Here is a 13,878-nt window from a genome sequence, read left to right on the forward strand (position 1 = left end):
ATGGATTTCAGGATGTGCTAAGCACCTCTGCAAATCTGCCGTGGAACACGGCCAGCTACGATTTCTGTGCCAAGAGCCAGAGGCCCCATAACGAGCCGAGCTATACATTAAACATAAACTGCACCAATCTCCTCTCTCTCTGTGACCTTCACAGTGGCCAAAAGCAGCACAGTCCAACACCTGACATATGCAACGCAGTAATTCCCATAAATGGCTTTCTTGTCTCTCATATTTATTCCAATGTGTGTTAATGTCAGTGAGATTCACATGTACCTTCTTTTTCCAGTTTCTTCCAGGATGGCTTGAAGACTGCGGATAAGCTGAAGCAGTACATCGAGAAGCTAGCAGCTGATCTCTACAATGTGAATACGCACATCTTTACCTTTTCATCTCTTCCCATGCTTTTATTTTGGCTTTTATTTCTCAGAGAATCAAAGCTAATCTTTTACTCATCTGTACATGCATATGTGTACTTTGACTGTGTTTTTTTTTTCAATAGTTAAATTTGACAAAACAATCTGAATTCAAGGTCCACTTACTAGCTATTTCCGGAATCTCATGCATTTCTTACAGCATTCAGTAAATTAATTTTGCTCATACTGCAATCAGTGGAGAGCAAAGGGACAGGTGGTTGACTACTCACTAGTCTCGCTAGACCCTCCTCCAAAGCGCGCAGTCAGAGGGTCTGGCTTCTCCACATAGCATTCGGGGATGGGAGGAAAACGTGCTCTGGGTTAATGGCCTTTCTTTAAAAGCTCTGGGGAAAAGGCTAGTAAGTGGACTTTAAATTGAGATTTCGTTTGGGTAAAATTGCTGTTTACAAGATCAAGAATGAAGTTGCATTCTTAATACAGTTTACTATTCATATAAATGTAATTGCATTAGCACTAAGAGAAATGACTTACAACTGTCATGTTTACATAGATCACAACACGTTATTGGAAAGAGAACATTATGTTTGGCTCAAAATAGCAAATTTAGCACAAGCAAACATTTAAAAAAGACAAGCCCACACTGACTGCTCACCACTATGTCTTACTTACATTACTGCTGTGCTTTCCCCTGTATCAGCAGTTTTATCAGGATACAATGCTCCTGCTGTTATTATACTGCATGAGGGGAGATAGCACATTGGCAGCAACTGTCATGAATCTCCTGGAAACTAGTTAACTTCACATATCCAAAGATGGGAAAGTAGAAGTCAGACAGAAGATCCCAACACTGTACTGATTGCTCCTTGACTTCTGTTCTTTGCTTTTGGATCCAGCACCTTACATATTTTTGGGCATGTGCTTTCTTACTGTTTGTATAAATGAACTTTAAATAAAGTAATGGCAATCAAGTTATTTACAATAAATATTTTTATAAATGCAATAAACTACTCTTATGTAAACACAGCTGGTAATCTCCTAGTTCTGCTGGTGCCTCTTTTCCTCAACCTTGCATTTGTCCTCCTCAGATCAAACAAACTCAGGATGAGGAGAAGAAGCAGCTGACTGCCCTGCGGGATCTGATCAAGTCCTCCCTCCAGCTGGACCAGAAGGAGGTAGGCAGGTCACATTCAGAGACACCCGGCCAAATTTAAACTTGTAGCAGGTGAAAAGGCCAGTCCAAACTCAGACACATGGGGCTAAACACAGCATTAGCAGACCTTATACCAGCCACGTTGCTGCCACTCAGACAAGTTAGAAACTTTACACTCCTATCCCACGTTTTTACCACACCTCCTCTCACTCTGGCCGCTACCAGGTTTGGAGCTTGTCTCCTGCAGCACAGAGCGAGTGTCCAGTGCTGTACCATGCTGGTAGCCAGTGTGTGGTAGGCTTTGCTGGTGACCAGTGTTGTGCCTCACTGGCTGCTCAGTGGAGAGCCACTCACTATCCGACTTAACACCATCACCCTTAAAAACACTTCCAGCCCCGGATTTACTTATGAAGAATTGGCTGGATGTTTTTTTTTCACACATTCACTCTCAATCTGCTGTTCTGCATGACAAATTCTTTTTTTTTATATTTGATGTTCAATTCCTGTAGTGTCTTTTGTTAATAGCACACACGGTTAGCAGAACATTTACAAAGTTAAACACATAAGATTGTGGTTTTGGTTGGCACATGGGCGGGCGGCACACTCTTTCACACCCCCAGCCTGCACCTGAGCTAGATCTTTCACACCTCTCCCCTCTATCTCCCCCTTCTCTCTTCTGCTTGTCTGGAATCAAGTCTAGAAGAGTAAGTTCTGGTGCATGTTAAGCATGCTGGCATCTGTGTGTTCTGCTTGACAGTAGACTGGTTTGGCCCTTTAGAGGCTTCAGTGCATGCCTTGTAGTTTTATTCCTGGTAGCACTTAGGTTTTGAGAAGAGACCATGGACTTTGTGGTGTGTTTGTGTCTATGTTGCATGTCTTTAAGCAACCTCTCTATATGCCATGTGTTTAACATTGGTATTTTGTATTTGCGTGTGTGCACGTATTGTGTGGATTTGGACAGGACTCGCAGAGTAAGCAGGGTGGCTACAGCATGCACCAGCTGCAGGGAAACAAGGAGTTTGGCTGTGAGAAGAAAGGTTACCTGCTGAAGAAGAGTGATGGGTAAGCTAACACAGCCATTATTTAAAACACTGTAGAGTGCCATTCATGTTGCTTTTAAAGTGCGCACAGAAAAGAAAGACATAACAAATCCTTTTTTTATGGTGCCCCCCCCTCTTCTTCACAGGCTAAGGAAGGTGTGGCAGAGGAGGCAGTGCTCAGTGAAGGGGGGCATGCTCACCATCTCTCATGCCACAGTGAGTATTAGACGAACACACACACACACACACACTGTGCGGATCAAAGGGAGAACATCTTGCGGGGAGGGTGTGTTGGGCTTTCTCAATCTGGACGCTGGCAGAGTGGAATTGACATAGATGGGTTGTCATGGCAACCCTGTCTCCCCCTTCTTATCACCCCTCCCCCCTCTGCCTGCTGCGCCTCGGTGACTCATCTCAGAGCGAGTGTGAGCGCACTGTATACGCTAGCACGTCTGTAGGGTCGTCTCTGCTCTTGTGCAGCTGCAGTAGCTGCTGTGGCGTGTGATATTTTCTTTCCTGTGGATGGCAGGAATCTACATACAAATCTGAGTTATTCTATTCCAGTGTCACTGTATTCTAAAATTAAATAAAATGAATGAAATATAATGATATCATCCAAAGTATTGTTAAAAGAAGCTCCCGAAAGATGTCAGAGGATTACAAGTTAACTTATCTCCCCCTTATTTGATTGATAACCAGCAAAAGTAATATAAATATCATTCAAACTAAGGCTAAAACCGGCTGGGTTTTCCTACATAAATAAATGATCCCAACAATAAATAGACGGGTTAATTAACACTTTTGGTATAGACTTAGATTTAGTTTTTTAGCCACTTTTTTTTTTCTTGTAGTCTTGTAATAGTTAATAAATCTGTTTAATTTCATGTGGGTGATAACAGTTTTGGAACTGGCTGGTGCTGCCTGTTTGATTACATATAAAGGAGAGTTTTAGTAACTTTCAAATTTGAGAAACGTCAATGAGCTGGCTTGTTGGTTGAGATGGTAAGCCTGGTATACTGTTTATATATAGTATATAGTATTGTATATATCATTTTTGTACAAATAGACGGATGTACTATGGCAGAGATTAAACTCTGGCAATGCATTTTTATTTGTCACACTTGCTCTTTTTATAGTGTTAGGATGTGAGCATGATTTGAACCTTTGCATGATGACATCCTTTGTGTCTGCTGCGAGAAGTTCAGGCGTAAGTGGTTGTTTCAGATATGATATGAAAGCTTTCCATTTGTTTAGTTGACTGATGGAGGGACTAAGTCTTTCCCCTCTCACTCTTGGTAATTATGCAAGAACTTACAATAATTTCTTTCTGTATGAAGGCGGTTTCAGGCTTTGTGGCAGCTGAACTCTAGGTGACTCTAGTTGACATGGCGGGTTGCCAGCAAGCCAGTTGAGCTCCACAACTCATCACAGCCTGTTAGCATTTCATTAGCACGTGCCCTGGCCCCTCCTCTGCCCTGGCACTGGCAGGAGACAATGCTCAGTATACATGTGCCAACTGGGTTTAGTATTAAAGTCCACAGCCAGCACGGACCAGATATTTAGGGACAAGAGGCATCCTGAGTTCAATCCTTTGACTGTAAAATGAACAGTCTATGGTTCAACCTGAATTCTTTAGTTTCAGTTAGTGTGACTGTTTAACTGATGAGCAGGTGGCACCTTGTACGGCAGCTGTAGGCAACAGTGTGTGAACGGTTCGTTTACTACTATAATAAAGCTCTTTAAGTAGTTGTTAAGACTAGAAAAGCGCAATATATATATTTACAGTCCAGTCCATTTACATTTATCATGCAAAAATGTTGTTGCTTGCAACTTCTTTCTTTAAATATGATGCTTCTCTGCTTTGCTCTGTTTTATATTATTGTAAATGGAATATGTTGGAGTTTGGAGTGTGTAGCTAATAAAAATGCCAAACATTTGGTGGTTCCAGCTTCTCAAATATGAGTATTTGCTGCTTCTTTTTGTTTTAAATTATTGTAAATTTAATATCTTCTGGGTTTCGACTGTTGGTCATTGGATAAATCAAAAGAACAATAACTTATACTGTATATAGAGACCATCATCTGTAATGAAGTAATTCTTTGTGATTGTACATTTTCTGTCTGATCCACCATTGTGACCCTTCTTGTGATCTTGTTTGTGCTCCACAGTCCAACAGGCAGCCGGTCAAACTCAACCTGCTCACCTGCCAGGTCAAACCGAGTACTGAGGACAGGAAGTGCTTTGATCTAATTTCTCGTAAGTTTTACTACATACCAGAATATATGTTAGTATGAGATACTTGGGAAATTCCTGCCTTTTTATAAACATCAAAGAAAGTGAATCTGTGGACAGACTTGTTAAACTGCATGTCCAACAGGTACCGTACAGACAAGTTATATATTTGAATAATTTACTGTATGCTGTCAGTTGCTTCTAGTATTATAAAACGCAATAGAAGAAATTTGCTTACTTAACATCACTGTTTCTGTATTCAACAGATAACCGGACATATCATTTCCAAGCTGAGGATGAACAAGAGTTTGTCATGTGAGTGCTTCAGAGTAACATTGCTCAGAAAACACACTCAAAAGAGCATTTATCACAATTTCTTAAAGTTTCTGAGTTTACCTTTTTCAGTATAAGCTCCTCATATCTTCTGACCACTTTTACCTGAATCCCGTGAATGAGTTTGTGTGTGATTAGAAACAGTCACCTAATGTTTTTTAGTAATGGACGGGTTAGTTAAGTGCTGCTCTCATACTTAAAGACAGGACGTTACAGAGAGACTGTGAGAGAGAGGGAGGCAGTGTGAGGATAGCAGTGGGATTCGTGGTCTTCAGTTATTCAGGTCACTGTAACATCCTACTGTTGTTTCCTACACAGTCACACACATGCATGTCGGCAGGCAGGGACACACACATGCACACATATTGCTAGAATTGAAGTAATTCAACAAATGTTTTATTAAATCATGACACAGCCCTGTTTAAGCTTCATGTAGACTTTGTTTTTACAGCAAAGTAAGCATTGTTATGGTAGCTTTATAAACACATGTCTGTCCTAGAGGGGTTGCTCTGTTTACCCAGATAAGTGTTTTTTTTATTTTTTATATATATTTTTTTATTTTCATTATTTTTCCTCTTTCTTTAAATTCACAAGAATCAAAATTATGGACATAAAGTGCTCAGAAACACACTTAACTGTATGCCATCATACTAAATTCTTGAAACACATTTTAAGTTGTGGCAATTTTTGGCTTTGGCTTGCAAGTTCTCACTCTGATGCCGTGCTATGGTTGAACACTCTGTATTTTCATGTACTTGTTATCCTTTGGGATCCATCTTGCTGCTCCTCACTGTCACGCATTTCCAACTGCAGCTGCAGCCGCAGCATCTTCATATTGTTTTCCATTAAATATTTAATATTCCATATTCCAATCACGCTCCCCCTCAATTAGGCTGGGAGCATGTTATGCATGTAATACACACAAAGGCTTTGGCTCAGCATCTGTACACATGCGCGTTTTTAGATTATAATGTTTTTTTTCTGCACACATACAGATAAACCGACAATCTAACACAAAAATCTAACACGTGGGCTAATGTGCCCACTCCATGTCCGGCCTCTACCTATGAAGACATGGTTGAGTGACAATGACAGAGGAAGTGTTGATGTTAGGCTCTTAAAGTTGTGCGTGCGTGCGTGCGTGCGTGCGTGCGTGCGTGTGTGTGGGCGCAGTAGGTAGACAGATGTGCGTTGTAGACAGCTATGTTTGATGACCACAGTGTTGTGTGTGGGGGTGCATGTGTGTGCATTTTCACAGTAAATAAATCTGCAAGCACAAAAAGACTGTTGAGGAACTGAATCTAAAATGAGGACGTTTTGAGACTCCTAATTTAAAAAAGAGCCAGCTCATGAAATAGAAATAAGAAGAGTTGAATTAATGTTACTGTTGTCATCTCAGTAGTTATAGAATATGTTCTCCATGCATCTTTTGTGCAGTTTAATGGGGGCCTATTAATGATATCAAGTGATCGTAGGAGTTTATGGATATCGAAATCTTACTCTTTCATTACTACAATTTAAATTTTTAGTAATTTATTTATGCATTGTCCAAAACATAAATGATTTGTTGACACTTTTCTGACATTTTATACACCAAACAATTAACTGAATTAATCGTCTGATTAGGGCAGTTGCAGCTGGAAATTTTTAGTTTAGTTTATATCAACTTTATATCTCATGGTGTTTTTATGGCAACTGTGCTTTAAAAAAAATGCATAATAAAAAAACAAATTCTTGTTTTTTTACAACACCGGTAATGATGTGTTCCCTTGCACAGCTGGATCTCGGTGCTAACCAACAGTAAGGAGGAGGCCTTGAATATGGCGTTTCGTGGCGAGCAGAGCAGCGGAGGCGAGGACGGTTTAGAGGATCTGACCAAAGCCATCATAGAAGACGTGCTGCGCATGCCAGGCAACGAAGTCTGCTGCGACTGCGGAGCTGCAGGTGTGTACTGCTGCTGTTTGTGTGTCCAGAGAGGCTACATATATACACATCCTCTCCCTGTTTGTGCTTAGTCAACCCTCACCTTGTCGCAGGAAAAGACAAACACCTTCACTTCAGCATTTTCTGATTTCACTGTTGTCAAATGTTTTATTTAAAGCCACGCACCAATCTTGATTTCTTTGCAATGTCACAGCTGCTCTGAACTCGGTGTCCTTCAGCTAGATGGTAACTGAACAAGCTACAAATCCCCCTGCAGCCTTCAACAAACGTGTGTGTGTGTGTGTGTGTGTGTGTGTGTGTGTGTGTGTGCGCACACGCACGCACTCGCGCACGCTTGCATGCACAAGAGTTGTTAGCATTCAGGACACATCCCGATCCTGATCCTCCCCCACATTAGGAAGCAAAGACTCAGCACTTAGGAGTGGCATAGACACTCAGGCCCTCTGACACTTGACACACACACACACACACACACACACACACACACACACACACACACACACACACACACACACACACACACAGCAACTTACTGAGCGACGACAAATGCTCTGAGGGTAAAAGAAAAAATGTGTATGCTTTGAGAAACAACATCATTACGTCACATTGTTGCATAAGTCACACACTCTGTCGACCCCTGCAATCTGCAGAGAGGGGAGGTAATTTGTCAATTCTAGGCTATGCCATGGTCTATACTCACGTTGCTGTGTCCGTTTGTACACATAATTTCAGTATATAACACATTTTCCAGATTTGGGTTTAAGCTCTGCTTCCCGTTTGATTCATATTGTTTTTCTTTGTCAATTGGTCTGACAGCATTTCCCTTCCTCGGTGTAGGATTAACTTCACAGTTGAGAGGTCGTTGCAATGACTTTCAAAGGTCACCTCTTTGTTCCCTGTGGTCTGAGTAGAGAGAAGACAAGTCCATCTCATTTGATATTCTCCCAGGATCTCCCTCTATAAGGCACAGATTTGCAGCTTTAGCATTAAGCAGCTACAAAGGTCCCCGTGCAGCAGCTCATCGTGCCTAACATGCACTCTATGACCCATCACCAGCTTGCATCTGTTTATTATGTTGTGAAAATGTGTGTGCGGGCCTGCCTTCTGCTTGTGTTTTTGTGTATGACTCATTGTTTTTTTGGCTGCCTTTGACGTTTCCACCAGCGTCTGCCTGGTGTTTACTTGTCAGATCCATACAGAACATCCCTGGCCTCTCAGCATCAGCGAGCTCATAACCAATACAGCTGAGCTCTACGTTTTAAAGCTTGCTTAAATCTTCCAGATTGCATCAGAACATCAGGAAGTGACGTCGGTCAATAACGGCGCTTTAGAGGGTGCTACACCACAGCGCACTAATGCCATTTGCTTGGCAGTATGTTAAGCAATAAGCTCTATCTCCCTCCTGCAGAATGATGTGACTGTTGTCACTGTTTGTGCCTATGACAGTCCTCTAGTGGTCTGAAATGTCTGTTGTTGATGTGTCAATAAAAGCAACATATACTTCATATAAAAGAAAGTTTTTTTTGTAAAAATTCACTTTTATCATCAGCTGAAATTCTGTTTTTTTTTCAAATAAAATAATCTTGTTTTGACACAGGATTACATTAGAAGTATATGCACATCACATGTAGGCAACCAAAAATGAATCCAGTTTTTTACCTGACGAGGATCCGACTGGGATCAAAATGTTGTCTGTTTAGTGAATTTGTGTTTTGGAGTATTTGGAGTTTAGAGTGTGTGGAGGTTAATTATTCATACGATTACAAAATGGAGCTGCAGCAGAAATAAAGTGCCCTTTCGTGTTTGCTTAAATGCAAATCTGGCGTGAAATTTGTATACTTCTCTGTCTATCAGGAGTTACAAATTGTTATATAAAAAAACGAAATAGGTAAAAACAGGAAGAGTAATGTTGATTAACCTTTAACCTTTTTTTATTTTATTCACACTGAACACCGACCAAATTTAGAAAGTGTTGCGTCTCGTGTCACAGCACAGTTATAAAGGAGTTTTAGTGCAGACAATGTATAGAAAACTATCTTTAACCATTGGTTTATAGTTTTCATTGGTGAGTAGTTCAACATGTCTTCCAGGTTCTGCAGTCATACAGGAATAAATCAAATGTAGGGACACTGACAAACCAATTTCTCTACTGACAGCTGCCTTAAGTTACCAGAATACAGCGCAGACACACAACATGTATTTTCAGTAAAGGGCAGGGCTGGTTTAATTGTCGAAAAAAATCCTGCTTTTTTGTTCTTAAAGACACTTTTAGGGCATTTAGTTGATAGTTGACAGTAGATATAGGGATGACATGTGTCTGATGTCCCAGCCAGGACTTAAGTTGAATTTGACTGATATTTATTTGCATGGTTTCTGGCACTTCTTGTCATTGAAAATATTCCGTATAGTCTTAAATTGCAGGCACATATCCAGCTAATAATAGTTTTACTGGATCTTCACCATCTGTCCATCCACTTGTGATTGCACTGGCTATAGCAGAAACAATAATTGGTAGATGATGAAGAGCATTAATACACATTTTCTCATTATGTCTGTGTTTCTAGATCCTAAGTGGCTGTCCACCAACCTGGGGATCCTGACCTGCATCGAGTGCTCTGGCATCCACCGAGAGATGGGAGTCCACATCTCACGCATCCAGTCCATGGAGCTTGACAAGCTGGGAACCTCAGAACTCTTGGTGAGTCAGAGAAATGCTCTACCAAGTGAATAAATAGCTTTTTTTGAGGCAGCAGTCCACACCCTTTACTATTTTCATCTCAAGTGAAATATTAGAAATAATGAAACAGTAGTGGAAACAGAGCAGAAAGCCGAAGTTGATTTGTAAAGCAGCAGAGATATATACTCCTAAAAACAATAGCAACAATATCTTTCTCTGAGATGTGAATGCTATTCAACTAATGTGATCTGATGTTCACTTCTTCTTGTTCTCTCCCAGCTGGCCAAGAATGTAGGGAACAGTAGTTTCAATGAGATCATGGAGGGAAACCTCCCGTCCCCTTCACCAAAGCCCATTCCATTCAGTGACATGTAAGTACTCTCTGAGCAAAAAACGCCTGAAAACTAGATTGGTTTAATAATATACAAACAGCAGACTGAATTCTTCTTCTCCTCCAAGGACGGTGAGGAAGGAGTTCATCAACGCTAAGTATGTGGACCACAAGTATGCGAGGAAGACGTGCACGTCTGCGTCAGCTAAAATGATCGAGCTGTTTGAGGCGGTTCAGTCCAGGGATCTGCTGTCTCTCATCCAGGTCTACGCAGAGGGGGTTGAACTTATGGAGCCGATCCCAGAGGTTGGACCGGTGAGTACAAGTTTCTTTCACAGATATTAAATAGTCAAGTTCACCTACAGTATATCAACAGAACATATTTACTCACTTTTTACTAGTGGTTTCTAGTCATACAGATAATTTTGGTTTATGGTGGAACATTATCATTCATTTAGATTCGTGATTCTGGCCACCTGATGAATGTAAGTCCAATATTCACTCTCTTGTAGCTCTGGTTTTGGTCTCCACCAACTGCTGAGGAAAATAAATGGCTGAAGGAAGAGGTTTAACACGCTTCAACCGCCTCACACGGAATTGACTAGCCTGTCCGGTGCTCTCAGAGTAGGGCAATCTTGTATCGGGAGAGACTTCAGAGAGTCTACTGGAGCACATGGAAATATATGGCTCTTTAGCTGCTAAATGCCCCACTATGCCTGTCTTCTGTTTGGTGCTGAGCAGGTAATGCACAATGAGTTTTTAAGCGTTTTTTTCACTGAAAACAGCTGCCTGCCGTGGCTGAAAACAACGCTATGACAGCATTGAGAGTGAACCAAAACAGTAAAGTTACAGGCCGGACAGCTAAACAATGAAAACTGATGAGAGTGAGGTCTGTGGATAATCGGAACTAGTCTGCAAAAAAATGCCCAAGATCCACTGCTTCCAGCTTCTCAAATATGGATATTCTTTGGTTTTGTTGTATGTTGCCTGGAATCTTGGCTACATGTCTACCTCCTCATACATGGTTATAATATATTTTCATCACACACCATGATCTGTCATATTAGACCAGAAATGTCCCTCTCAGAGCTCTACACACATTACTGCAATGGTTCATCCTCACGTGAGGTTTACTGCCAGCAGGACCACCAACGCTGACACATTTCTACCAGTTGGTGAATTATTTGACGAATAAAAACGTTTCTAATATCAAAGAGTCATCTGGATAACTTCACCAGCAGGTGGTGACATCCAGCAAACTCTATTACACTGTAGGACATCATCTCATTTGAGTTCATGTTTACTGAGATGACGACATCTTTGGTATGTCTCTGTTTTTCATTCTGTGGCTCAGCCTCTTTGTTTCCTCGCCGTTTATACCGCTGGTTTAGGCATAAATGAAAGTTAAATAACAAGTGGTGGATGGTGGGGATGCTGTACCGTAAACAACACGGGTGATCAGACTTAATCTGACATAAATGGGTCAAGGTTCTATAACACATACAGGGTAGTTCTCTAATGAAAAATTAAGTGTACAATGCAGCAGCAGAATAAAAGAGGATATCGTTTGGTGACAGAGGGAGCTGGTGCTGTCTGCGCTATGAAGTCTGACTCACCGATATCTGATCTGCTGTTGTCAGTACATTTGAATGGCTGCTGACAACACAGTGACATCCCACTCCCCCTTCCAAACCCAGACAGAGAGGGATGTTTGGCTAGATACATCCCTTACTCTTTCCTATGATTCCAAGATGCCACCAAATGTACAGCACATACATATATTCCCTACTCCCATATATTTAATCTTTTATGCTGCATCTTAAAGAAATGACATGTCGATCTAGTTTAAATCCACAGACACAGATTAAATTGCTCGCAAAAATGTACAAATAACAGCTTTATGCCTGCTGAAATATTATTTTTAGGAGCCATTTTGTTTACTGCAGCTTGTTTAAATGCTGAAAGAGACACAGAGAGAATACAGAATGGGTGCTGCCCAAGATTGTCTCACTGTGTCTTTGCTGTGTTTGATGGCCCCCTGCAGGAATCCGGAGAGACAGCACTGCACTACTCTGTACGGACTGCTGACCAGACCTCACTGCACTTAGTGGACTTCCTTGTGCAGAACAGGTACATTTTTAAGAGTTATTGTCACCAAATGCCAGGATAAAATTGCATTGCAAGTACTGGTTTCTGCTTTTCATGTTAAAAAGCTGTCAAAATGTCTTTAAACACACAAGCAGTTTAGAGATAAATTATGTAGTAAGAATGCAGTATCAAATGTAATCTGTCGGTCTGCTGTGAGTCTTTCTTGTTCTTAATTTGTGCTTCAGTCTGTATTAAAGCAGTGGAAGTGCAGAGGAAAGCTTAGCGCTGCACAGCTCGGCTCTGATTCCCACAAGGCAAACAGAAATGGGTCAAGCACTTGTTCCCTGCCTTAATTTATTCCTCTCTTTTCAATTGTTTACCCACCACTGCTTCAACTGCACACACAAGATGTGGAACCCTCTCATTAATTAATAGCCCTCATTATTTAAGAAATTTCTTTTGCCCTTACTGAGAGCTACGAGAGATCTAAAAGGGATTATTTACCTGCTTTAACGGTGTAGCGTGTAGTTGGTTTTGCACAGCTAATAGAATTCCATGTCTGTCTTGTGTTCTTTTATGACTGACTTCAAATACTCTCCTCAAACTATTAAAGGAAGAGACAGTGTTAAAAAAATCTGGTTATCTCTAATGCCTAATCACAAAATCTTGGGTAATAACACATTAACCTGGAGATGCAGGACTGTGGAAAACACCCTCTGGCTTGTAACCTGTGTGCTGACTGTGTGTGTGTGTGTGTGTGTGTGTGTGTGTGTGTGTGTGTGTGTGTGTGTGTGTGTGTGTGCTCCCAGTGGCAACCTGGATAAGCAGACGGAGTGGGGGAACACCGCCCTGCATTACTGCAGCATGTACGAAAAACCTGAGTGCCTCAAGTTACTCCTGAGGGGAAAGCCAGCTACTGATATCAGTGAGTCACACTGAGGTTCATCTTGTTAATGTCATCTCTTCACATGTATCAGAATCTTAGCTGTTGATTATGCCTCCTCTCCCTTCAGCCAATCAGAACGGAGAGACAGCGCTGGATGTTGCCAGGCGACTGAAGAACACTCAGTGTGAGGAGGCAGTAAGTACAAGAGCGCCCAGCTGGTGATTTTGGACATCACAGTGGATTTTAATGTTCTACAAAGCATTACAAAATCATAACAATAGAGACAAATGAAAGAAAAGGTTGTGGGGGATGGATTGTGGTCGATTTAAAGATGTTATTAGAAAGGTTACCTCGAACACTAGATGGCAGTCAATGGTCTGTCTCCAGCCTCAAGCAACAGTGACAGCAGAGTGGAAATAATTGTCTGTGTTCATTATTAACACTAACATGACCGTGCAGAAAAACAAAGCAATTTTAAATGCAGTGTAAAATCTTTAATTAATAAATGTCTTAGCAAATGTAACACCTGAGTAAAAGCTACGTATACTGGGTAACTGCTCATACCCAGAAATGAATGATGGTGAATAATGTGTGGTTTTGCATGATTAACTCTACTAAATACTACAACTGACTATGACTTATAGTGCTACTGGAACCTATTACATTTGTTATCTTTTTATTGTTTATTTGGTTCTTGTTTACAGAGTTTGACATTGGCAGTCGATTTTTATTTCACTTCTTTATGTTATTGCTGCTTTCCATTTTATTGATAGTTGATAATGGTTTGTGATAGTAGCTATTTTCACTCGTGTTACTGATGAAT

At 41.0% G+C, this 13,878-nt stretch overlaps 1 protein-coding gene across 8 annotated transcripts in view; it reads left to right on the top strand.

Annotated features, from left to right (window-relative positions):
* The window catches only part of asap1b (ArfGAP with SH3 domain, ankyrin repeat and PH domain 1b), a 75,449-nt gene that overhangs the window by 52,214 nt on the left and 9,357 nt on the right, over positions 1-13,878 (top strand). For 5 of the 8 annotated variants that reach the window (XM_032503333.1, XM_032503337.1, XM_032503335.1 and 2 more), the window contains 14 exons: positions 287-362; positions 1,460-1,546; positions 2,220-2,228; positions 2,486-2,586; positions 2,711-2,780; positions 4,733-4,820; positions 5,063-5,111; positions 6,907-7,073; positions 9,638-9,771; positions 10,030-10,121; positions 10,210-10,396; positions 12,126-12,211; positions 12,979-13,094; positions 13,183-13,250. In XM_032503333.1, coding sequence (XP_032359224.1) covers positions 287-362; positions 1,460-1,546; positions 2,220-2,228; positions 2,486-2,586; positions 2,711-2,780; positions 4,733-4,820; positions 5,063-5,111; positions 6,907-7,073; positions 9,638-9,771; positions 10,030-10,121; positions 10,210-10,396; positions 12,126-12,211; positions 12,979-13,094; positions 13,183-13,250 — 1,330 coding nt within the window. The remainder of the gene's footprint in view (positions 1-286; positions 363-1,459; positions 1,547-2,219; positions 2,229-2,485; positions 2,587-2,710; positions 2,781-4,732; positions 4,821-5,062; positions 5,112-6,906; positions 7,074-9,637; positions 9,772-10,029; positions 10,122-10,209; positions 10,397-12,125; positions 12,212-12,978; positions 13,095-13,182; positions 13,251-13,878) is intronic. The other 3 variants (XM_032503334.1, XM_032503336.1, XM_032503339.1) reach the window with 1 other exon arrangement.

This window comes from Etheostoma spectabile, chromosome 22, assembly GCF_008692095.1.
Source record: "Etheostoma spectabile isolate EspeVRDwgs_2016 chromosome 22, UIUC_Espe_1.0, whole genome shotgun sequence".
In the NCBI taxonomy this organism is placed as follows: domain Eukaryota; kingdom Metazoa; phylum Chordata; class Actinopteri; order Perciformes; family Percidae; genus Etheostoma; species Etheostoma spectabile.